Source organism: Tachyglossus aculeatus, chromosome 4 (genome assembly GCF_015852505.1).
Source record: "Tachyglossus aculeatus isolate mTacAcu1 chromosome 4, mTacAcu1.pri, whole genome shotgun sequence".
In the NCBI taxonomy this organism is placed as follows: domain Eukaryota; kingdom Metazoa; phylum Chordata; class Mammalia; order Monotremata; family Tachyglossidae; genus Tachyglossus; species Tachyglossus aculeatus.
This window is the reverse complement of record NC_052069.1, coordinates 112,433,082-112,459,844: the sequence shown is the minus strand read 5'-3', so window position 1 is coordinate 112,459,844 and position 26,763 is coordinate 112,433,082. Positions and strand designations below refer to the sequence as shown.

The window sequence follows — 26,763 nt, the reverse complement described above, 5'->3', positions numbered from 1 at the left end:
CAGCACATCCCTTCCCACTTCTCAAACCCTCCAATGGTCTAATCCTGACTCCGCCACTTGTTTTCTGTGTGGCCTTGGGCAAGTCACTTCACTTCTCTGTACCTCAGTTACCTCATCTGCAAAATGGGGATTGAGACTGTGAAGACTAGATGGGGTGGGATAGGGACTGTGTCCAACCTGATTTGCTTGTATTCACCCCAGTGCTTAGTACAGTGCTTGGCATATAGTAAGCTCTTAACAAATATCACAATTATTATTATTACTGTCCATCTCCCTCTACAGTAAGCAAAGATTCCTTACCATTAATAATAATAGTAATAAGTGTGCTATTTGTTAAGTGCTTACTATGTGCCAGGCACTGAACTAAGCTCTGGGGAAGATACAAGAAAATCCCTGTCCCTCATGGAACTCTTAGTCTTAATCCCCAGTTTACAAATGAGGTAACTGAGGCTCAGAGGAGTTAAATGACATACAACATATAAACAGAAAACAGACATACCCTGCCCACAACGAGTTTACACTCTAGAGGGGGAGACAGACATTAATATAAATAATGATATTACCAGACCTTCCCACCTTCAAGGCTCTATTTAAATCCCACCTCCTTCAGCATGCTTTCTCAGATTAATCATCAGGACCCCAGTTCTAATCATCTCTTGAGATCCCTAAGGCACTTAAGCATTTATTTATGTCATCCTCAGGACTTCTATATATACCCACCCCCATTTGATATTTCTGTGTGTGCCTCCCCAGTTAAACTGTAAGTTCTCTGTGGGTAGGGAAAGAGTCTCGCGCTTCTGTTGTAGCTTCCAAGCACTCATCACAGTATTCTGCACTCAGTAATCTTTCAACAAATTATACTAATAGTAGAGTGGCCTAGTGGGAAGAGGATGGGCCTGGGACTCAGACGACCTGGGTTCTAATCCCAGCTCCACCACATTTCCTCTTTCTGACCTTGGACGTGTCACGTCTCTGTGCCTCAGTTTCCTCATCTGCAAAATGAGGATTCAATACCAGTTCTCCCTCTTATTTAGACTATAAGCCCCATGTGGGACCTGATGATCTTTTCTCTACCCCAGCATTTAGTACAGTGCCTAGCACATAGTAAGCACTTAACAAATATCACACAGTAAGTGCTTAACAAATACTACAGTTATTATTACTGCTATTACAAGTTGTTGAGGAGACAGCTATAAACCTTGGGCAAATCACATCACTTTTCTGGGACTCAGTTACTTCATCTGTAAAATGGGGATTAAGACTGGAGCCCCATGTGGAAAAGGGACTGTGTCCAACCTGATTAGCTTTTATCTACCCCAGTGCTTGGTGCAGTAAGTGCACATAGTAAGTGCTCAACAAATACCTTTAAAAATTAAAAAAGGACACAATTTGCATTACTGTACTTAGGGCTAAAATACTTCTGTTCCTTAAGAAGCCTGAATCAGCTGAATAATGATCTTACCTCTATATTTGCCTTGTCTGGATAGACTTATCCCAGGGCAGATCCACAAGGCTTTATGTGCTGGGTGTCACTTTTTCATTGTATTTGTTAAGTGCTTACTATGTGCCAAGTACTGTACTAAGCACTGGGGTAGATGCAAGCTAATCAGGTTGGACACAGTCCCTGTCCCACATGGTCTCACAGTCTTAATCCCCATTTTACAAACGAGGTAACTGAGATCCAAAAAAAGCGAGGTGACTTGCCCAAGATCACACAGCAGACAAGTGGCAGAGCCAGGATTAGAACCCGGGTCTTCTGCTTCTCGACTTCAGCAAATTCTAGTGGAAAAAGGAGTTTTTGATCTCTAATGTTACATCTGTGGGAGGATGGTGCTGACCAAGCTGTAGTCTGTTGCTTATATAAACAGAGATGTCAGGCAGCCAAAACTGCACTATTAAAAAACACTTAATTATTGATACATTTTAGCACCAGTTTGAAAATGTTCCCGTATCTTCCAGCACATCTTAATTGTTACTGCTTGTAATTGGCCAGCATCGGCAATTAAGATGTGTGTGGCATGGAGGGGAATAGAAGGGAAAACTACAACATATGGTGCTCTTTGTGGATTCTTGGACTCAGAGTTCTAACACCTCTCACCATATATGCTTGGAGGCATCTCGCTTAGATCAAGAAAAAAAACAGAACATTTAATGGAAGAAAATGCTGCAGCTTCTAGAGGCATCCTCCATTCTGTTCCCCATTTTTTCCTGGCTAAGAATGCTTCACTCTGATCCCCCTACCACGTGGGGCTCCAGCTGAACATATTTTTAGCAGATTCTTTATAGGATAGGGTAGAGTTTCCAGGAAGGGACACCACAACTCCTCCCCCCCGACACACACACCAGCACACAACACACACAAATTTACAGAATGGAATGATCTAGTGGAAAGAGAATTGGGCTGGATGTCAGAGAACCTGGGTTCTAATCCTGCCACTGTCAGTTGCCTGCTTTATGATCTTGGGCAAGTCATTTGACTTCTCTGTGCCTCAGTTTCTTGATCTGTAAAATGGGGATTCAATACCTGTTCTTCCTCCTACTTAGTATGTAAGCCTCATATGGGACAGGGACTGAGTCCAACCTCATTATTTTGTATCTATCCTAGTGCTTAGCACAATATTTGGCACATAAGTTAACAAGTGCTACTACTATTATTATTATAATTCACAGCACCCATTTATCACTTCCATCTCTACTGCAGAGTTTCACTGCTACTAATAGCAATAGTATTGTATTTGTTAAGCACTTATTATGCATCAAACACTGTTCTAAGCACTGGAGTAGAGCCAAATGAATTGAGTCAGACACAGTCCCTGTCATATGGGGCTTGTGGTCCACGAAGGAGGGAGAAATATTCTCCCCATGGAAGCCACTCTCATTGCAGAAGCACAAGTGTATCTTGGAGGTTTCTAGCAATCCATCCAGGAACAATTCTGGAAAGCTCAGGTAATAATAATAATAATAATTATGGTAACTGTTAAGGACTTACTATGTGCCAAGCACTGTTCTAAGCACTGGGATAGATACAAGTTCATCAGGTGGCAGTAGGCATATATTCACCCCTCCCTAAGCCCCATAGCATTTATGTACATATCCATAATTTATTTATTTATATTAATGTCTGTCTCCCCCTCTAGACTGTAAGTTCATTGTGGGCAGGGAAAGTATCTATCAGCTCTGTTATACTGTTATATTGCACTCTCCCAAATGCTTAGTACAGTGCTCTGAACACAATTAGCACTTATTAAATAGGACTGAAAAGAAAGAGGAGGAAGAGGAAAGGAGTAATAATAATAATAATAATAATAATGGCATTTATTAAGTACTTACTATGTGCAAAGCACTGTTCTAAGCGCTTGGGAGGTTTCAAGTGATCAAGTTGTCCCACATGGGGCTCACAGTCTTAATCCCCATTTTACAGATGTGGTAACTGAGGCCCAGGGAAGGGAAGTGACTTGCCCATAGTCACACAGCTGACAAGTGGCAGAGCCAGGATTTGAACCCATGACCTCTGACTCCCAAGCCCATGCTCTTTCCACTGAACCATGCTGAGTACTTTACTCCATCTCCCTTCTGCTGTGCCACAGCTCCAGTGCCTGTAGTCCTCCTATCAGTCAGTTAGTTGTATTTATTGAGCACTTGCTGTGTGCAGAGCACTGTACTAAGTGCTTGGGGGAGTACAGTATAACAATGAACAGACACATTCCCTGCCCAAAATGAGTTTACAGTCCAGAGGGGAAGACAGACATTAATATAAATAAATTATGGATAGGTACATAAGTGCTGTGGGGCTCGGAGGGGGGAATGAATAAATTGAGCAAGTCAGGGCGACGCAGAAAGAAGTGGGAGAAGAGGAAAGGAGGGCTTAACTAGGGAAGGCCTCTTGGAGGAGATGTGCCTTCAATAAGGCTTTAAAGTAGGGGAGAGTAATTGCCAGATATGAGGAGGAAGGGCATTCCAAGCCAGAGGCAGGATGTGGGAGAGAGGTCAGTGGTGAGATAGATGAGACCAAGGTACAATGAGAAGGTTAGCATTAGACAAGCGAAGTGTGTGGGCTGGGTGGTAGTAGGAGAGTAGTGAGGTGAGATAGGCATCAAACAAAAACTCCTCACTCTCAGCTTCAAAGCTGTCCATCCCCTCACACCCTCCTACCTCACCTCCCTTCTCTCCTTCTACAGTCCAGCCTGCACTCTTTGCTCCTCTGCCGCTAACCTTCTCACCTTTCCCGCCGTCGGCCCCCAGCCCACGTCCTCCCCCTGGCCTGGAATGCCCTCCCTCCGCACATCTGCCAAGCTAGCTCTCTTCCTCCCCTCAAAGCCCTACTGAGAGCTCACCTCCTCCAAGAGGCCTTCCCAGACTGAGCCCCCTTTTTCCTCTCCTCCTCCCCATCCCCCCCACCCTACCTCCTTCCCCTCCCCACAGCACCTGTAGATATGTTTGTACAGATGTATTACTCTATTTTACTTGTACATATTTACTATTCTCTTTATTTTGTTAATGATGCCCATTTAGCTTTAATTCTATTTGTTCTGACGACTTGACAGCTGTCCACATGTTTTGTTTTGTTGTCTGTCTCCCCCTTCTAGACTGTGAGCCCATTGTTGGGTAGGGACCATCTCTATCTGTTGCCGACTTGTACTTCCCAAGCACATAGTACAGTGCTCTGCACACAGTAAGCGCTCAATAAATATGATTGAATGAATGAATGAATAGGAGGGGGCAAGGTGATTGAGTAAAAACGTGGAATTCTTCACAGATTTGCAGGACGCGCAAATTCCTCCTCCCACCAAACTGGTTGAAAATGTGTCCTTTACAAAGGAAGTCTAGTCACAATAGTTGACCCACCACTCCCATTGCCCTATAAAAGGCTGAGCTAGCCCCAACAGCAGGAGAGTAGCAGTGTGGCGTAGTAGACAGAGCACAAGCCTAGTAGTCAGAAGGGCCTGGGTTCTAACCCAGGCTCTGCCGCTTGTCTGCTGTGTGACTTTGGGCAAGTCGCCCAACTTCTCTGTGCCTCAGTTCCCTCATCTGTAAAGTGGGGATTAAGACTTTAAGCCCCATGTGGGACCTGGCCTGTGTCCAACCTGACTGTCTTGTATCTACCCCAGTGCTTAATACTGTGCCTAGCACATAGTAAGAATTGAACAAATCCCATAAAAAAAATTCCCAGGAGCCTCTCTAAGGCAAACACCTTGGTGAATTGGTAACTTTCTGGGAAACATCCCTTCAGGTGAAGCTCAGGTAGGGTCAAGGATGAGTCAGCAGCCAGACACACTGACCCCTCTCTCCATCTCAGAAAATGTGGGCTTCCCCAACAAATGTCCAAATTCCCACTGGGGAAGTCCAACTCCGACCTCAGGTTGCATAAGGGAAGCAGCGTGGCTTAGTGGAAAGAGCATGGGCTTGGGAGTCTGAGGACATGAGTTCTAATCCTGGCTCCGCCACTTGTCTGCTGTGTGACCTTGGGCAAGCCACTTCACTTTGCTGTGCCTCAGTTGCTTCATCTGTAAAATGGGGATTAAGGCTGTGAGCCCCACGTGGGACAACCTGATTACCTTGTATTCCCTTTTAGACTGTGAGCCCACTGTTGGGTAGGGACTGTCTCTTTATGTTGCCAACTTGTACTTCCCAAGCGCTTAGTACAGTGCTCTGCACACAGTAAGCGCTCAATAAATACGATTGATTGATGGATTGATTGTATCTACCCCAGCACTTAGAACAGTGCTTGGAACATAGTAAGTGCTTAACAAATACCATCATTATTATTATTATTATTAAAAAGTCCTGGCCCTAGCCTTGGAATGGCAAGCTCCAGGGAATTCCAGTGGCATCTTCTCTATATCTGGGCCCTTGAAAATTCTTGATGCGTTCCATATTTTTCCTTATTCTGTGCCATTTCTCCAACATGAAATTTATTTTAATGTCTGTCTCTCCCTCTAGACTGTTAGCTCCTTGTGGGCAGGGATCATATCTACCAACTCTACTATACTGTACTGTCCCAAGGGCTTAGTATAGTGCTCTAGGCACAGTAAGTGGTCAATAAATACCACTGACTGATTGATTAATTGATAGATTAAGATACCACAGTGAATCATGTTGTGAGGCAGAGAATAATTCCAACACAGCCAACCAGATCCTTTACAAAACTAAGGTCTGAGGAGCCCAGCTCGATTCTGATGAATATATTGATTTCAATCTCACAAATCAGTCCAGAACTTCAAAGAAATCAATGCGGGCAAGTGAGAATTTCAGTTCCGATGGAAACCCTGGCCTGGCGCTCTCCTTCGTCAGAGCGCTGATGCTCACTGCCATCGGCTGCATCATCACGCTGACACTGATAAATGTGAAAGACCAGAGAAAATTTTACAGGCTGTTAAGACTGCTTGTAAGCTGACATGTTCCGAACCTATCTGCCAGGACTGATTTATTTTACAAATTTACAATAGACCCACCAGTCGCTCTAGGTTATTTTGCTATTCTCTGGGCAAATGGGAAAAAAAAAAATCACCTAAGTCTTTTTAAAGCAACAATGAATGCCTCCCTAGGAAACTGCGCTGGAGAAGGGAAGATGGAGGAGGAAGAGCAGAGATTTATTCCCAGCCCCCAGCTACTACAGTGGCAGACAGACAGACCACGAGAGGGAGCAAATATCAGCGGCTGCTGTCCAGAGTTGAATAAATGACAGAACAGCTCAACAAGTGCTTTTTTTTTTCCTATTTGTTAAGCGCTTACTATGTGTCAAGCACTATTCTAAGCGCTGATGTAGATGCAAGTTCATCAGGCTGGAATACAGTCCCTGTCCCACATGGGACACATAGTCTAGGAGGGGGAACAGACCCCATTTTGCAGTTGAAACTGAGGCCCAGAGAAGTTGAGGAACTTGTCCAAAGTCACACAGCAGGCAAGTGGCAGATCCGGAATTAGAACCCAGGTCCTCTGGCTCCCAGGCCCATGCTTTATCCACTCCACCATGTTGCTTCCCGTACTTCACTGCACTGCTTCACTGCACTGCAGTGCCTCACTGCAGTTGGCAGGATCGTGCCTTAGTGCTTTGCTACCCAATAGCCAATACAGGAACAGTAGCTGGAAGCAAAATGGATTCCACTTCAAGACCCATGTTTGACCATTTAGACACAGACAAATTTCTGCCTGAGTAGGTATTGTTTTTTGAAGTGCTTTCGTATCAATAAGGTTTATTGAGCGTTCGCACTGTGCAGAACCCTGTAATAAGCACTTATGAGAGTACAGTAGAGTTAGGAATCATGATCTCTGTCCACAAGAAGTTTATAATCTAGCAAGGGAGACACTAAAATAAATTACAGTTATGGGGAAACAACCCAGGGTAAAGATATGAGGGGTGAGTACATTCTTAGGGGGAATGGACTAAGTACGTAGATGATAAAGTAGGAAGGGAAATTGGGTAGGGAGATGAGAGATTCTTCTCAGAAGGCTTCCTGGAGGAGTTGTGATTTTAGTAGGATTTTGAAGGTGGCGAGAGCAGTGGTCATCTCATTTGTCCTCAGACAAACCTGAAGAGATGGTAAGTATTATTATTCCCATTTTGCAGATGAGGAAGCTGAAGTCCAGGAAGGTTAAGTGACTACACAGAGGCCACTTAGTGTGCAAGATTAGAACCCGGCTTGCCTGACTCCCCACTCCAAGTTCTCTCCAGCACAGCCACATTGCTCACACCTCTGGCTTGCTTCTCTTATCCCCACTACTTCTGCATTTCTTCTTAGCAGTGCTAACACGGGACTGAATCCCAGGACCAGTTATTTAGTGCTGACTGGTTCAGGGCACACTGGAAAACATGACTCCCAAACATGGCTCCCACTCTCCTTCCCCCCTCAGAAAATCTGTCCTTCTCAGAAAGCTTAGTGCTTGAGCACTCTACTTCCTCCCCTCCTCGCCTCCCCCAAAGCCTGGCTTTTGTGGAAAGAGAGGGAGAAAGGACATTTTTCATCCTTCTTCTTTATCCTTCTCTCTCTCTTTCCCAGTTTCGGACATAGATTTATTCTCTCCCTGATGCTTGTGGCATGCAGAGCTGGGAGGGGTCAGGGAAGGCACAAGTGGGACAATAATAGATAATACAGGGGTTCCCCGGGGGCACATCCGCCACCATAGCCTATCCATCAGCATCGGGTGCTCGTGCCAAGGTCAGCGCTAACGAGGCTGTGTTGGGGTCCCGGCCGCCCCCATGGGGCCTCCTCCAATCCGACGGCTCGGATTCCTGCTCCTGCTTCTGATCCCTGCCTACGCAGTGTGGTGTGAACCGGCTGTTGGCACACCGCGTCCGCCTTGGGTCCCGGAAACAGCACCACGTCCAGGATCCCGGCCTCACCTCCTTACCCGTTAGAGCCCAATGTTTCATGAGAAGCTTTATGGCCTAGTGGATAAAGCACAGGCCTGGGAGTCTAAAGGACCTGGGTTCTAATCCCAGCTCTGCCACTTGTCTGCTGTGTGACCTCGGACAAGTCACTTCACTTCTCCCAGCCTCAGTTACCTCATCTGTAAAATGGGGATTAAGATTATGAGCCCCATGTGGGACATAGACTGTGCCCAACCAGATTATCTTCTACCTATCCCAGCATTTAGTACAGTGACTGGCACAAAGTAAGCACTGAACAATTACCTTAAAAAAAAAAAAACCAACCTCCAAGCCAGTCTCATCCAGCCCTGTAAACAGATCCAAAATCTTCCCCATCCAAAATAATTTCAGTCCTTCCCTCATTTATGGGTTACAGGCTGACACACCAGTGAGCATCACCCTTCTGGACAAGAACAGTCCTGGTGCTGGACATCCGGATACTTTTAACTATCCTTCCTCTAGACTGTAAGCTCCTTGTGGATTGGGTATGTGTCTAACAACTCCCGAGCACTTAGTATAGTGCTCTGCACACAGTTAATAACTCAATAAATGATTGACTGATTGATTGACCCAGAGCATTTTGTACTGATTGTTTGCATCTCCCGCAATTCACACTATCTTGAGGGCCCCAAATGTGCCCTTCCGAGCCCTCAGGCAAGGAGCTGCCACCTCCAACTGCCCTTCCTTCACTGGTTTGACTTATCCATATAAAATGTTGTCAGTGCTCCTTGGCCTTCTAACTGCAAACAAAAATGAAATGACCTAAAGGCCCCAATCTAGATACTGTCTCTATTTCTCACTTTCCTCCTTAGACTGCCAGGATTCCCTGGATGGGGGCAACTCATGATAATCTTTAAAGCGCTCGATCACCTTGCCCCCTCCTACCTCACTTCACTAGTCCCCTACTAATACCCAACCTTTACACTTCACTCCTCTAATGCTAACCGTCTCACTGTACCTTGATCTTGTCTATCTCGCTACCGACCTCTCACCCATGTCCTGCCCCTCATGGAATGTCCTCCCTCCTCATATCTGACAGACAATTACTCTCCCCTCCTTCAGAGCCTTATCGAAAGCACATCTCCTCCAAGAGGCCTTCCCTGACTAAGCCCTCCTTTCCTCTTCTCCCCTTCTGCATTGCCCTGATTTCCTCTCTTTATTCATAGCCCCTTCCCAGCCCCACAGCACTTATGTATCTACCTGTAGTTTATTTATTTATATTAATGTCTGTTTCCCCCTCTAGACTGTAAGCTTGTTGTGGGCAGGGAATGTGTCCTTTTGTTGTTATATTGTACTCTCCAAAGTGTTTAGTACAGTGCTCTGCACACAATTAAGTGCTCAATAAATACGATTGACTGATGATTGACTGACTGATCTGTGTACACAGCAGTGCTTGAAACCCTAGACTCTTTCCCTTTGCCAAGATCTTCCTCAGCGGTGAATTGAAAGGGAAGAAAAGTTGGAATAATAATAATGATAATAACAATAATAATTATAGTCAGTCAATCGTATTTATCAAGCACTTACAGTGTGCAGATCACTGTACTAAGAACTTGGGAGATTACAAATAACAATGTATTAATAATGATAGCAATAATAATAATAGTGGTATTTGTTGGGTGCTTACTATGTGCCAGACATTGTATTAAGCTCTAGGATAGTTACAAGATAATCAGGCACTGTACTAAGTTCTAGGATAGTTACAAGATAATCAGGTTGGACACAGTCCCTTTTCCACATGGGGCTCACAGTATTAATCCCCATTTTACAGATGAGGAAACTGAAGCACAGAGAAGTTAAGTGACTTGCCCAAGGTCACACACAGCAGACAAGCGGCAGAGCTGGGATTAGAACTGGTATCACTTGAGAATGATCTTGCAGGGATCTCAAGTGGTACATTCATCGGTCTGCTCGGGAGGAGAGAAAAGCAGTTGGCAGTGGTTGGAGGGACTGGGGCTGAGCCTGAGCCCGGGGATGGGGCTCCTTTTCAATCTGCCTTTGGATGTGCTCTTCTATTCAGCTGGGTGACACTGTGATAGCTGCTAATTGAATTCACCCTTGTGAAAATGTTAACAAATTGTAAATGACCTCTTAGACAAATTTAGAAGTCACGAATTTGCTGCTAACTACAGTCCCTCCTCTGTCATTAGCTTTTATGCCGAAACCACAAACAATTAAAAAAAATAACCGAAAGCCCAGCGGTCCTCTTCCCTAATTAGCTGCCTAGAGTCCCGCCTGCCAGAGTAGCTAAGCACCTCAATTACTTCGTCCTCCTCTCGCCTGTCCTTGTTAGAACAGACAGGTCCGGGGGCCAAAGGGGAACAATTACAGGGAAGGGGAGGCTGGGGAGTGCAGGTGGATGGCTGAAATGGGCACCTCCAAAGCAGGGCCCTAGCGCCGCCAGGCATCCCCAGATTTCTGACGGGACAGGTCAGAAACAGACACGGAAATTAACGCTGGGCAGATTGATGGGCCTTACTAATTAATAATACCAGCATGGGGGAGGGGAAATAGAGCCTTCTTTGCAACTCCTGCCATCAAGGGGGAAGGTTAAACTCTACGAATCCACTACCAGATTGCAGATGGAAGTGGGGCAGGCTGGGAGAGATGTGTCCATGGAGTCGCTATGGGTCGGAGATGACTTGACAGCATAAAACAAGACAATAAAGCACTTTAACTGCTGTACATATAAACCCTTCTCTGGGCCTCAATTTCCTCCTGATGATGCTGATGGTATTTATTAAATGCTTCCTATGTGCCAAGTCCTGGGGTAGATACAAGATAATCAGATCTGAAAGCAGCCCTAGCCAGCCCGGGGTTCGCAATCATTCATTCATTCATATTTATTGAGCATTTACTGTGTGCAGAGTACTGTACTAAGCCCTTGGGAAGTACAAGTTGGCAACATATAGAGACGGTCCCTACCCAACAACGAGGGAGAGCAGGTATTTTAATCCATTTTACCAACGAGAAAACCGAGTCCCAAAAAGTCTGTGTGACTTGCCCAAGATCACACAAAAGGCATGTAGCAGAGCCACTTGAACCCCGATCTCCTGACTCTCAGCCCCTATCTCCTCCCCTGTGACACTGTGATAACTGCTAATTGAATTCACCCTTGTGAAAATGTTAACAAATTGTAAATGACCTCTTAGACAAATTTAGGTCATGAATTTGCTGCTAACTACAGTCCCTCCTCTGTCATTAGCTTTTATGCTGAAACCACAAACAATTAAAAAAAATAACTGAAAGCCCAGCAGCTTTCATTAGGCCACACTGCTTCATCTGCAAAACCGGGATAAGCTAATAATAATAATTGGTAGCATCTGTCAAGCACTTACTACCATACTAAGTACTGGAGTAGAGATGAGATAAGCAGGTCAGACGCAGCCCCTGTGCCCCACATAGAGCTCAAAGTCTTAGAGAACTGCAAGCCTCGACTGGGTCAGGGACTGTTTCTTAACCGATACCCATGTATCTACCCCAGCACTTAGCAGATAGTAAATTCTTAACAAATGCCATAATAATAATTACGATTATACCGACGTTCAATTCCACATGGAGCGTAACAGTTGGGTTTTTCTCCCTGGTCATCAATCTCAGTCCTCTTTCCCGGTGAATCGTATTGTTCCGGTGACAGGGCCAGTCTCTCCCTGGACACCTCCCCTTTTTTGCAGGGACGGCCCAGCACCCAAGTTCCAGTGGCATATTAGAGATGGATTTGAATTTTATTTTAACAAAATAGCTGTCTCGGGTAGAAGGAGCTTCAAGAGCTAAATGAGGACCCGTCTTGAGCTGAATCACATTGAACAGACCTCTGCGCTGTCATTGATTTTCCTGGAAGAAAAAAATCGCCTCTGGCTACTAAACCGAATTAGCAGTCACTGATGACCAATTATTTTAGCCCGCTGCAAACGGGGAGGCGTACTAAAATCCAGTTTGTCAGACCCAAGGCTCCCTTCTCCCACACCTTTCAACAAATGTGTACCAAAAGTCCCTCAGAAGGTTCCAAGAGCTTCGTGTTTTCCACAAGTTCTCCTGCTCCACAAAGTTTTAATGAGCAGCGAGGATGATGATGGCCTGCCATAAAAGGAGCCCCCCCACCCCTGCCTAATCTCGGCAGAGCATTATTGGATGGAGAGGAACGCAGTACGCAAATCCGAGCTGTCAGGGCTCATCCCCGCACACGCACAAAGTGTCAGCCTAATGTTTGCAAATGATAATTTCTACTTCTCTGGCATGTCCCCTGTGCCTTCATTTTAGATCAACCCCAGGTCTGGGGTATCAATTGCAAAACAGTGAAGATGCATCCGATTGAACTAATTTGAAGTTTCTTGCAGACCTAGAAGTAGAGACTGATTTAGAAAAAAAAAAGAAAATAACCCCCATTTTGGCTGTATCAGATTTAGTTTGAACATAGTTTTGTTGAGTTCAGGCCCATTGGGGTTTCAAATTACTTTTTCCAGAGGGTCTTGCCAGGTTTTCAGAAAAAGCATCTGTACAACTTGCTTGTGGAAGCCCTGTCTGGACTTAGAGGGAAAAATGCACCAACCTGCAAATACAATTCCCTGATTTACAAAACCATTATAACACCAGGATGCAAAAAGGGAAATGGAGGGCACAGACAGCAGGATTCAAATCCAGTGTTTACAATGCACGATGAGGACGCTGGGAATCCAAAGTTGTTAGTATGAATGAAGCGGATGTTTTCTTAGTTGAAGAGTCTATACTAGGTGAATAACTCATTTTAAATCACTTGCTTTCTCTGCTACCTAACAGCTAAGTTCAGCAAGGATGGAAACAGATACAAATACCTTGTCCAGTGAGAGCCAAACTGTGGGTGCTAAATAGATACTTTCTGGCCCCTCTAGACTGTAAGCATGTTGTGGGAAGCAAACCTGTCTACCAACTCTGTTGTACCATACTCTCCCAAGTAGTACAATGCTCTGCACACAGTTAGTGCTTGATATAGTTGATTGATTGATGACTTGAAGAACCCCAATAAGAATAGTTCAGTCGAGTGAGCTTGCTGGGAGGAAGGAGAGTTGATTTATTCCCAAGGGGCTCCAGTGATCCTTGACAAGTCTCTGGCTGGGCAGAGTGGTTTGAGGTCTCCTTTATTTTATGGTATTTGTTAAGTGCTTACTACGTGCCAGGCAATGTACTAAGCTCTGGGGTAGATGCAAGCAAATCAGGTTGGACACAGTCCCTGTCCCATTTTGGGCTCACAGTCTTAATCCCCATTTTACTGATGACGTAACTAAGGCCTAGAGAAGTTAAGTGACTAAAGAAGGTCTCTCCTTACTGATTTATCCCAGCACTCTGCCAAGCAGATATGGCACCCACTGGAGAGCATGAAAAAATGACAAAATTGAGTTCCGTTGGTCGTGGTGAAGGAGATTAGTTGCATTTCCTCCCCTTGAAAGCATTTCTGTGTTATGCATTCGATGGTGGCACTGATCTCTCCCAAGAACTGGGGTTTAAATCCCTACAAATATGCACACTCCAACTTCCAGGACAGACACTGCCCCCTCCCCACCAACAGCTTAACGATCTTCAGATGGAGTAGCTTTAAAGAAAGTATCGCAGACACTGATGTGGAGAAGGTTTGGAGTCACCATCCAGACTACAAAGGCATAACTTACAATTATTAATGTTGCTGTGTTTCTTCATTTGTGTTCTTCAAATTAATTTGGTCTTCACCCATAGAAACAAGATGGACTTTAGCCAAACTCATTTCAATTATTTATTTTGAGGGGAAAAAATTTCCTGGTTTTGTGACAGGTATCTAGCAACACTGCTTTCTGGACTGGGAACATCAGGTAATCAATTGCTAGTTCATTGCAAGTTTAACCAGGACAAGGGAAGCCTTGATTTAATTCATTTGACTTGTCTGCACTTAGAACAGTGCTTTTCACATAGTAAGCGCTTAATAAATGCCATTATTATTATTATTATTCTTACAACTACAACTTTTAGTTCCTCTATCAGATCTATCACTTTATTTACTTTTCTTATTGATGGACACTTTGCTCCTTCAATGCCAACCTACTTGCTGTACCTTGATCTCATGAACCTTGCCACTATCTCCCATGTCCTGCCTCTGGCTGGGAATGCCCTCCCTCTTCATATCTAACAGACGATCACCCTCATCACCTTCAAACCCTTACTGAAGGTACATCTCCTCTTGGTTTTGTTCTCTGTCTCCCCCTTTTAGACTGTGAGCCCACTGTTGGGTAGGGACTGTCTCTATATGTTGCCAATTTGTACTTCCCAAGCGCTTAGTACAGTGCTCTGCACATAGTAAGCGCTCAATAAATACGATTGATTGATTGATCTCCTCCAAGAGGCCTTCTCCGATGAGACCCTCTTTTCCCACTCCCTTCTGCATGATTTACACCTCTCATTCACCCCTCCTTCAGTCCCACAGCACTTATGTACATATCCCTAATTTATTTATTTTTATTAATGTTTGCCTCCCCCTCTAGAATGTAAGCTCCTTGTAGGCAAGGAATATAACCAACTCTGTTGCACTGTACTCACCCAAGCGCTTAGTACAGCACTCTGCACATAGTAAGTGCTCAATAAATATGATTGATTGATGGAAATACAAATATTCCACATGACAATCAGGTTTATCAAAGAGTAGAAGGTTTAGTCTATTGGCTGGAAGTTGAGAGTATGCTTTCACAGTTCTGTCTCAATACAACCTCGTTTGTAAAATGGGGATCGACTGTGAGCCCCATGTGGGACATGGACTGTGTCCAACCTGATTAGCTTAGATTTATCCCAACACTTAATAGAGTACCTGGCACATAGTAAGCACTTAAATACCATAAAGCAATACAACTCGAAGCCATATCTATAATACGATAATAACCCATTTACTAACTCACCAAAGAATATTAATTTTGATAATCACAGGAATAGCACCAATGTCAATATTTCTAAAATTGCTCTTCATCATTAATACCAAGGATAGTGTTTATTATTTTGTTAATTAGGTGCCACCAGATCAAGTGAGCTGGGCAAAGACAAATAATGACAATAATAATTGCGGTGCTTGCTAAACACTCACTCTGTGTCAAACACTCTAGTAATAATAATAATAATAATAATAATGATAGCATTTATAAAGCACTTACTATGTGCAAAGCACTGTTCTAAGCACTGGGGAGGTTACAAGGTGATCAGGTTGCCCCACAGGGGGCTCACAGTCTTAATCCCCATTTTACAGATGAGGTAACTGAGGCCCAGAGAAGTTAAGTGACTTGCCCAAAGTCACACAGCTGGCTATTGGCAGAGCCGGGATTTGAACCCACGACCTCTGACTCCAAAGCCCGGGCTCTTTCCACTGATACAAGATAATTAGATTGGACATAATCCCTGCCCCACTCGGGGCTCACATTCTAAGTAGTGGGGAAAGCAGACATTAAGTAGCCATTTTACAGATGAGGAAACTGAGGCACAGAAGACAGAAGGGACTTGTCCAAGGTCACACAGCAGGCAAAGGGTAGAGCGAGGATCAGAACCCAGGTTTTATGACTTCTAGGCCTGAGCTCTTTCCACTAGGCCAAGCAGATTCACACTACGCCTCACCACTAGCCTCAGTGTCTGGTATCTGCCTTATGGCTGCACCATCCCGCAAACCCATCACTACCCCATCACTAAGAGAAGCAGCATGATGTAGAGGATAGAGCATGGGCCTGGGAGTGAAGAGGCCATGGGTTCGAATTCCGGCTCCACCACTTGTCTGCTGTGTGACCTTGGGCAAGTCACTTCACTTCTCTGTGCCTCAGTTATCTCCTCTGTAAAAGGGGGATTGAGACTGTGAGCCCCACATGGGACAGGGACTGTATCCAACCCTATTTGGACACTACCCAGTGCTTAGTATAGTGCCTGGCACATAGCAAGCGATTAACAAATACCATAATTATTATTATTCTTATCATTACCCCTGTGGTCACCCTTGCCCCAGCCTTTCCAACTGGCCCATGGTCGGAATAGTAGTGGGAGCCGAAAGCAGCAATGAGGCTGAATTCCATCTGGAATTGGGGCCAGTTGGTGAATAGTCAGAGGCAGCAGCTGGTTTCAAAGAAATGCACGAAGAGGCCGAGGCCGGGCCTGCCGCCTGTGATGTATGCCATGGTGGGCTGGTAGAAGGATGCCCCTCCTGATATGAATGGCCTCTTGGGCTCCATATTGCTCGATTACACTTCTAGTATCATTAGAAAACACGACTATAAATTAGGCTGTTCTGAAGCATGGGGCAGGCAATAATTAAGTAATAAAAGTCACCACAGGGGTGAAGGAGCGAGGAAACAAAAGAGCAACTACTTGTGTATGCACTGCAGGCTCCTGTTCCACTATAAAACCGGGTTCCAAGCCCGAGTGGCATTTCAAAGCTGGCTGCTTTCGACTGCCAACAGAATTCCACTGAAAGCCAGGAAGCCCAAGAAGAGCTACACAGAGGTTCAAAGGCAGACACTCTTTCTCAGAGGGAAAATCTCACCCTGAGAGAGAGGGAAAAGAGAAGAGGAGAAAGCTGCCCAAGGTCAACTTTCTGGTTACTCGTGCCCCCTGCAGTGGCATTGAGCTCTTATGCCTCTATTGGGGCAATGGATAATGAATTACTGCTGTTTAGGTCAGAGGACAGGGTCTGGGAACTCTAAAATCAGAAAAAGGGGTGGAAAGATTCAAGCTTCACAAGGTTGCCAAAATCCACCCTTTCCTCTCCATCCAAACCAATACCACGCAATCCAATCACTCATCCTATCCCACCTTTATTACTATATCAGCCTCCTTGCTGACCTCCTTGCCTCCTGTCTCTCCTTTCATTCATTTATTCAGTTGTATTTATTGAGCACTTACTGTGTGCAGAACACTGTACTAAGTGCTTGGGAAGTACAAGTTGGCAACATATAGAGACAGTCCCTACCCAACAATGGGCTCACAGTCAAGAAGGGGGAGACAGACAACAAAACAAAACATGTGGACAGGTGTCATCAGAACAAAAAGAATTAAAGCTAAATGCACATCATTAACAAAATAAATAGAATAGTAAATATGTACAAGTAAAATAGAGTAATAAATCTGTACAAACATATATACAGGTGCTGTGGGGAGGGGAAGGAGGTAGGGCAGGGGGGATGGGGGAGGAGGAGAGGAAAAATGGGGCTCAGTCTGGAAAGGCCTCTTGGAGGAGGTGAGCTCTCAGTAGGGCTTTGAAGGGAGGAAGAGAGCTAGCTTGGCGGATGTGTGGAGGGAGGGCATTCCAGGCCAGGGGGAGGACGTGGTCTGGGGGTCGACGGTGGGACAGGTGAGAACGAGGTACAGTGAGGAGGTTAGTGGCAGAGGAGCAGAGGGTGTGAGCTGGGCTGTAGAAGGAGAGAAGGGAGGTGAGGTAGGAGGGGGCGAGGGGATGGACAGCCTTGAAGCCGAGAGTGAGGAGTTTTTGCTTGATGCGTAGGTTGACAGGCAGCCACGGGAGATTTTTGAGGAGGGGAGTAATATGCCCAGAGCGTTTATGCACAAAGATGATCCGGGCAGCAGTGTGAAGTATAGACTGAAGTGGGGAGAGACAGGTCCACACTTCACTCTGCTGTCCAGATCATTTAAAAAAAAAAAAACGTTTCAGTCCACTTTTCCCTACTCCTCAAGAACCTGTAGTGGTTGCCCCTCCACCTCCACAACAAACAGCGACTGCTCATTGGCTTTAAAGCATTCAATCACCTTGCCCCCTCTTATTTCACCACGCTGCTCTCCTATTACAACCCAGCCCACACACTTTGCTCCTCTAGTGCCAATCTACTCACTATACCTTGATCTCGTCTACCTCGCCACTTACCTCTCACCCACGTCCTGTCTCTGGCCTGGAACGCCCTCCCTCTTCATATCCAACAGACGATTACTCTCCCCACCTTAAAGCCTTCCCAGTCTAAGCCCTCATTTCCTCTTTTCCCACTCCTTTCTGCGTTGCTCTGATTTGCTCTCTTTATTCAAACCTCCATCAGCCCAACAGCACTTACATACATGTCCATAATTAATTTATTTATATTAACGTCCATCTCCCCTACTAGAATGTGAGCTCACTGTGGGCAGGGAATGTGTCTCCCAACTCTGTTATATTGTACTTTCCCAAGCACTTAGTACAGTGCTCTGCACACAGTAAGCACTCAATAAATATGATTGATTAAGGGATTTAAAAATCAAACACATTATCTGTGAAGTTCTTCTAAAATTTCACCTCCTCCAGGAAAGTTTCCTAGATTAACCCTGAATTATTCCCACCACCCCAATTCACTCCAGTGACTCTTAGCTCTATAAATATAGGTAAGAGAAGCAGCATGGTGTAGCAAATAGAGCATGTACCTGGGAGTCAAAAGGTCATGGTTCTAATCCTGGCTCTGCCACTTGTCTGCTGCATGACCTTGGGCAAGTCACTTCACTTCTCTGTGCCTCCGTTACCTCATCTATAAAATGGGGATTGAGACTGTGAGTCCAACGTGGAAGAGGAACTGTGTCGACCTCGATGTGCTTGTGTCCACCCCAGCGCTTAGAATAGTGCATGGTACATAGTATGCGCTTAATAACATAAATATTATTAGAAAATGTAATTATAGCAGTTATTTGTTTCTTTTGTTTTCTGATGTGTTTTTATTAGGGTTCCTAGCTAGTGCAGCTGTCTGTACCCCAATTTTTGTCTGGTATTTGTTTGTCCTGTTAGACTGGGAGCTTTCTGAGGGCAGAGACCCCGTCTTGAGCTTCCTGCAACTCTCCCTTCAGTGCCTATGCCAGTGTTCTCTACATGGAGGTGAAAAACACTGAACCCACTGTATGTTCTGTCAGTGCTGTTGACTGCTGGATTGCCTCACTCACTCACTAACTTGAATATGACCAGCCCAAATCTGGTCGACTTCTCGAAGAGAGAACATTGTTCTGCTCTTTACCGGGACTCCCCTCCCCTCCAGGGGTCCTCTGAATGAAACCCCTTTCCTTACTTCCTCTCTGGGTTGAAGAACCAGGCCCACTTCCCATCTAGGATCAAGCTGAGGCCTTCTCTGGCCACCCCCAGCTCCTGGTTTGATGCTGTTTTGCATCTATCCCTTCTTGGTCTTTCCTTCTTCCCAGGGGGTGCTGGGAGACAAGACAATCCTCTATACTGTAAGCTCATTGTGGGCAGGGAGTGTGTCTGTTATACTGTTAGAGAGAAATAGGTGAGAGAAATCTGAAGGGGTTGTCCAGTGGGGGGATGTAGCTCAGTGGTAGAGCACATGCTTTGCATGTATGAGGCCCCAGGTTCGATCCCCAGCATCTCCACTGATTTTTAACATTAGCCAAAGCTTTAGAATAAAAGAGTTAGCTTCCCACAAAGCAATTGTGTTCTGACAAAATATTATTGTAGTAATTCTTCCTACTAAGAGCGCATCTCCTCCAGGAGGCCTTCCCAGACTGAGCCCCCTTTTTCCTCTCCTCCTCCCCATCCCCCCTGCCCTACCCCCTTCCCCTCCCCACAGCACCTCTATATATGTTTGTACAGATTTATTACTCTACTTTACTTGTAGATATTTACTATTCTATTTATTTTGTTAATGATGTGTATCTAGCTTTATTTTTATTTATTCTGGTGACTTGACACCTGTCCACATGTTTTGTTTTGTTGTCCATCTCTACCTTCTAGACTGTGAGCCCATTGTTGGGTAGGGACCATCTCTATATGCTGCCAACTTGTACTTCCCAAGCACTTAGTACAGTGCTCTGCACACAGTAAGTGCTCAATAAATATGATTGAATGAATGAATGAATGTTATACTTTACTCTCCCAAGAGCTTAGTACAGTACTCTGCACACAGTAAGCACTCAATAAATATGATTGACTGACTGACTGACAATTTGGTCCAATCTCTCACCCCATTCCCATCTCTCCCATGTTCCCTTCCCTGGCTTGAACAAGACTTGGGCCCTTCCAAGGCCTGGTGGTATGCCAAAGCAATCCCCTCACCCACTGTTGAGGGGATCTGGACTTTCCCTATCACCCCCTCTAAAGGAACAGAGGTGGATAGAGCACGGACCTGAGAATCAGAAGGTCATGGGTCCTAGTCCCGGCTTCACCACTTGTCTCCTGTGTGACCTTGGGTAAGTCACTTCACTTCTCAGTTCCCTCATCTGTAAAGTGCAGATTGAGACTGGGAGCCCTATGTGGGGCAGGGACTGTGTCAACCCTATTTGCTTGTATCCACCCCAGTACTTAGTACAGTGCCTGGCACACAGTAAGCGCGTCACAAATACCACAATCCTCATCATCATCCTCCTGCTGGAACCACATGCAGCATGCCAGTCCCTAAGTTTTCTCTAGCAAGGCAAAGGCTCAGTTGGAGACTTGAGATTCCACTGACCCAAAAAAACTGAGGACTTTCCTCTTCTGCCTAAAATGCTGCTCCTCTGGATGACTTGTCTCAATCAGGCCCACTGTGGGCAGGGAATGTATCTGCCAACTCTGTTATATTGTACTCTCCCAAGCGCTTAGTACAGTGCTCTGCATCCAGTAGGCCCTCATTAAATACAACTGATTGATTGATTGTTGAGTCCTAGCTTTCATTCCCTCATTCAGGAACCCTGTTCCGCCCAGCTAGGGGGCTCAATGGAGCTCCCTGGGATCATGGGACTGGGAAAGATAGACCTTAGTCTGCATTTACATTTCCTATCCAAGAGATCAAATAAACAATTAGGAGAGGAAAGGGCAGCCCATTCTTTGCATTTAAGCTGGCCTTCTCTGCTGGTTCCTGGAGTTCAAATATTACCCTGAATCCACAGAATAGCCCCCTTCCAGGTTTGAAAGAGTTGCATGGCGTTCTTCTCTTCCACAACAAGTTAGAAGGCTGGCGATATCTACACATGGGAATTCTGTAGCAGGAGAAAGTCACTGGGCTCAGTTTGGAGGCATTTGTTCCCAGAGAGAGTCTAATTCATCGAGAAACACTGAGTCAGAAGCTAGCAGCGACTCCCAAAGGCAGTTTGTCCCACTTTCCAGCCCATTGGGAATGCTTTTCAAGAACTTTTGGGTTTCAGCAGAGAGGACGGTTCTGCCCTGTCCTACTCAGTCCTGTCCTGTGCTGAAGAGACTGACTTACCCCCTTTGCTCTCTCCTAACACTGGATCTTGGCTTTGTTTCAGGCCCTCCACTCCCCTGTTTGATATTCTTCAGCACAAGTACCAGCACCTTTGGTTGGAGGAACAAAGAAAAGCTGCAAAAGTCCAGAACGTGGAGAAAAAGCCGAAGGTAAAAACAGACCCTCCCTGAGAGGAACTCCTCAGTGACCTCTTGAGTAGAGGAGCTCAGTTATCAAAAATCCAGACTCCTCCGGCCCTCCTTTAATAAACACATCCACGGACTCCAGCGAAAACCCTTAGTGGGAAGTTTGGAGCCATTTGGCATCAACCACCTCCCATTGGCATCGCTGGTCACTGGGGTGACGGGCAGCAGCCTGGGGTTATTGCTGGACAAGGAATGACTCAGGGTTTAGCAGTGTGAATGCATGTAATGTTTCAGCAGCAGGCTTGGGGTTTCAGTGGAGGTCAAGCCCCTTGTAGTAATAGTAGTAATAATAAAAATAGCAATTGTGGTATTTGGGATGTGGGACAGGGACTGTGTCCAACCCAATTTGTACCCACCCCTGTGCTTAGCAGAGTGCCTGACACCTAGTAAGCGCTTAACAAAGACCATAATTATTATAAAGCACTTACTATGTGCCGGGCACTGTACTAAGTGCTGGGTTACATACAAGATGGTCGGGTTGGATACAGTCCCTGTCCCACATAGGGTCCACAGTCTTACCCCCATTTTACATAAGAGATAACCAAGGAACAGAGAAGTGAAGTGACTTGCCCAGGGTCACACAGCAGACAAGTAGAGGAGCCAGGATTAGAACCTAGGTCCTCCTGACTCCCAGATTCATGCTCTATCCACTACTGCTTCTCTAGTAGTGGTAACAGTATTTATTGAGTGCAATGCACTGTTCTCAGTGCTTGGGAAACTACAACCTAAAGAAGGGACATGATCCCTACACACAAGGAGCTTATGTTACTGTAATTCTTGAAAATAAAATATTTACAGCCCTCATGACCCCTCCTCCCCACCATCATCTCAGGGCTTCTCCTATCCTTAGGGTTGCATTGTGTTAATAGAGCAGACAGGATCTCAGTCCTGGGTTGTAAGCACGTGAGCAAATCACAACTTTTCCAACCCTCAGTTTCCTCATCTATACAAGGGGCTAAGATTCCCGCTCTCCCTCCCTCTGAGACTATGAGCCCCCGGTGTGTCACAGACTATGTGTGATATGATCCTCTTGATTCGACTCCAGCACTTAGCACAGTGTTCAGCACATAGGAGGGACTTAATACATGCCATTAACCTAACAGCCTCTGTAGGAGGATTCTCAACAGACTAAAGCCCAAAGAGAAACTCTGCCAAATTCTGAAGTAGGCAATTGACCAGACCTCAGCCACATCCAACTCAACTGGGTGGAGGGTGGCACCTCTTTTAGGCATTGGCCTGCCTCAAATCAAATCTGGGTTCTAGGCCTTTCCTCCCTGAGGCCTTTTCTTAGAGCTGCAGAGCCTGAAATGCCAGCTTGTAAATGTAGCAATACCGGAATGACATTTAAAAGCAGCCAATGACTGGTTTATCGGTTAATGTCTTGAGGAAGAGGCAAGTTATTATGGTAATGATCCATTTCAATGGGATAATTGTTGTTTCAAACTTTGTTTTATAACCCAAGTGCAAGAATCTCAGGACTTGTAAAAATTAGTGGTTATTTTTCGGCAGCTTCGGGCTAGAATGTTGGAAAATCCACTGGAGCCTGATCTATCTGTGACTGATTTTCCATCACCAGGGAATCTTGCATTATGCTGACCTCAGAATTATCAAGAATCCCTTAGGTATGCACACTATTGTAGCCTCACAAATAACCACTTTCCTGGACACCAAAACTGAGTGACATCGCAAATGAGTCGGAAAGAACTCTGACTTCGCTTTTTTGGCAACCTGTGTGAGGCTTGCAGGGAGGGCAGGCTGCTAACCAATTTGGGCTTGAAACTTGCTTGCAAAGCTGAATTAACTGAAAAGTAAACTGAAAAGTCCCAGCAATCCATTCGCAAAACTAGATAGGACACCCACCATTTGGGAGTGATTTTTCAGGAGAACCATTCTTCACTGCCATCCTGGAAGTCCTGGATCTTTTTTTATGGCATTTTGTTAAGCGCTTACTATGTGCTAGGCACTGTACTAAGCGCTGGGGTAGATACAAGCTAATCAGGTTGGACACATTCCCTGCCCTACATGGAGCTCATAGTCTTAATCCCCATTTTACGGATGAGGTAACTGAGGCACAGAGAAGTGGAGTGACTTACCCAAGGTCACAGAGCAGACAAGTGGAGCTGGGATTAGAACCCAGGTTCTTCTGACTCCTGGGCCCGTGCTGTCTCAACTCTGCCATGCTGCTTCTCATTACTTCTTCTTATTACTAGCTGACTCCGTTCAGGGTTAGGGTTTGTAGGATTTTGAACCCTTGCAGCCAGAGAGGACTAAACACCTAAACCAAAAGAGTTTGCGAGTCATCAATAGACATATTCACACGCTGAAGGGATCGGGTATTAAGCAGGTCCTGCATCACCTCAGCCCTCAGATGCCAAGCTGGATGGGGTCGGATCGGGAAGGGAATGGGACAGATGTCTCAGCAGGAGTATCAAGTCCTGATAAGAGGCCCCTGAAGCCGCTGTTTCCTTCGCCGAAGGAAAATGCCTCTTGTGTAATCCAATCCCATCCACTTGACCAGCCTCCTCTGGGAGTCTGGGCCCCTTGTGAGCCCTTTGTGTTTTGCTGTGATAGATAAAGCTGGGGAAGGTGTATGAGACACGGACCACCCTGCTGAGGAAGTATCAACCCCCATTGAAGCTGGACCCTCTCTGGCATATGCCACACTTCCAGAAGGTGAGTGAGAGCATCTCTGTCTGCTCAGGGGGGAAATTACATTTTTTCCCCTACCTGTTCACCAAATAAACAACCCCCACCCTCTATTTTTTAGTAACATTTGTTAAGTACTTAATATGTTCTAGACACTGTACGAAGCGCTGGGGTAGATAAGAGCTAATCAGGGTGGACACAGTCCTTGTACCACATGAGGCTCACAGTCTTAATCCCTCTTTTACAGATGAGGTAACAGGCACAGAAAAGTGAAGTGACTTGCCCAAGGTCACACAGCAGACATGGGATCATGATTTCCAGTGGGCTTTTACCATCGCCTTGAAATGAATGAGAAATCTTCAGTATCATCTTGGCAGAAGCATGCTTGAGCAAACTAAGATTCGTTCATTCATTCGATCGTATTTATTGAGTGCTTACTGTGTGCACAGTACTGTATTAAGCACTTTGAAAGTACAATTCAGCAATAAATAACCTAGCTTCCTGCTGTAAATGGGTAGTCCCACAAATTTCAGAGTCTGCCTTTCATTTGCCCTGAAAACTCAGATGAAGGAAGAAATAGTCAGCTGAGATGTACATACTAGACTTTAAGCTCTTAGGGGGCAGGGAACATGTCTACCAACTCTATTGTACTTGGATAGAGTCCGGGCCTGGGACTCAGAAGGACCGTGGTTGTCTGCTGTGTGACCTTGGGCATGTCACTTCACTTCTCTAAGCCTCAGTTACCTCATCTGTAAAATGGGGATTAAGAGTGTGAACAGGCTGGGGTTGTAACAAACCCACGGGCTAGTAATTTGCCCAGAAGCCCCAACCACCACCAGTGCCAGCCTGGATACCTTGGTGAAAATCCAGCCCAGGACAGGCCAGTAGAGCTGGGCCGGGGCCACCGCTTCCACTCCAACCCAGGGAGAAGAATAGATGAAACAAGCATCCTGGACTCTGCTTCTAGAGGGGCTGAGGGCAGAAGCAGCGGAGGAAGCTGGGAAGCAGCATGGCCAACTGGATAGAGCACAGTCCTGGGCATCAGAAGGACCTGGGTTCTAATCCCTGCTCTGCCACTTGTCTACTGTGTGACCTAGGGCATGTCACTTCACTTCTCTAGGCCTCAGTTACCTCATTTGTGTTTGGCGTGTAGTAAGTGCATAACAAATACCATTTACAAAAAAAAAAAAAGCTGGTGAGATCTTTCCCTCTCCCCCCGCCCCTCATCCCCCTACCCTTTTCTCCTCCTTCCCTTTTTTTCCTCTCGCCTCTCTTTCTCCTCCCCTTGCAGGAAGGGATCATATCTCCCAACTCTGTTGTATTGTACTCTCCCAAGTGCTTAGTATAGTGCCTTGCACACAGTAAGAGCTCAACCAATCTGTTATTTATTGAGCACTTACTATGAGCTGAGTACTATAATAATAATAATAATTATGGTATTTGTTAAGCATTTACTCTTCTCTGGGCCCCCAAAAAAGTCCTGCCTAGCAGCCTTCCTCAACCAGTGCTGGAAGCTGAGAACTGGGATCCATTCGGCTGAATGAAACTGCAATTTAAACAATGGAGAGGAAATGGGGCTTCCTGAAGCTAATGAACTCGAACAAGTTGCAGAGTTTCACTGGAGAGATATGCTTTGCCGCCACCTTGATGTATTCCTCTTATGTCCTGCCTAAGTCGGTTTCATTAGCATATGTCAGTTATCATTTATTCCTGCTGCCTGTCAGCAACCAGCCACTGCTGCAGGTAGTGTCGAGAAGAGAACACAGCCGATCGCTGGTAAACAGATTGGGCAAGTCACGCCAGATATAGTGGGGAGCTCCTGCTTATAGCCTCCCTTCATCCCAGACTTTTACATCCCTCTTTATTTTTCGGTTTCCCTGCTTTTCACTATTTTTCTTTTACACTTTCTGCTAGACCCCTTAACCTTGCCTGGGTTACCCTTCTTTTACCCCCACAATATCCATGACTCTGACTTATCCCCACATCTCTCCTCTCCCTTCCCTTCTATCCAGCCTCTTTTGTCCTTCTTACTATCTTTTGTATTTTTGTTTTCTGCCCTTTCTCTCATCACTCCAATTTTCCCTCTGCTCTTTGGACTCTTCCATTGAAAGCATATTGCCTTATCATCTGGGGCCAGTTTTCTTAATGAAGCAAAACTCCTTTAATCCTTCCATTCCTTACACCATTCATTGGAAACACATCATTTCTCCCAGGGATAGCTCTGATCCTGGATCCATCCAGAGGAACCTGGATCAGGAGAGACAGTGCTCCACAGGCCTTAGGATATTTCCTCCTGCCGTAGCGGAGAACATGAAATATTTCCCTTCGAACAAGTTCCTCCTTCTTTGGTGGTTACCCTCCTGAGATTCTTAGACATCTACTTTGATTCCACGTTCTCCTTCCGGCTTCTTGGAGGAAGCAATAACTTGTCCCAATC

General features: G+C 45.5%; 1 protein-coding gene and 1 non-coding gene across 2 annotated transcripts in view; both read left to right on the top strand.

The window, feature by feature from the left end:
• CFAP77 (cilia and flagella associated protein 77) overlaps window positions 1-26,763 on the top strand; it is a 156,236-nt gene that overhangs the window by 100,279 nt on the left and 29,194 nt on the right. Inside the window, exons 4-5 of the mRNA XM_038745612.1 lie at window positions 21,539-21,644; window positions 24,252-24,353. Coding sequence (XP_038601540.1) covers window positions 21,539-21,644; window positions 24,252-24,353 — 208 coding nt within the window. The remainder of the gene's footprint in view (window positions 1-21,538; window positions 21,645-24,251; window positions 24,354-26,763) is intronic.
• On the top strand, window positions 19,613-19,684 carry TRNAA-UGC. The gene has a single exon. It is a non-coding gene; the product is annotated as a tRNA-Ala (tRNA).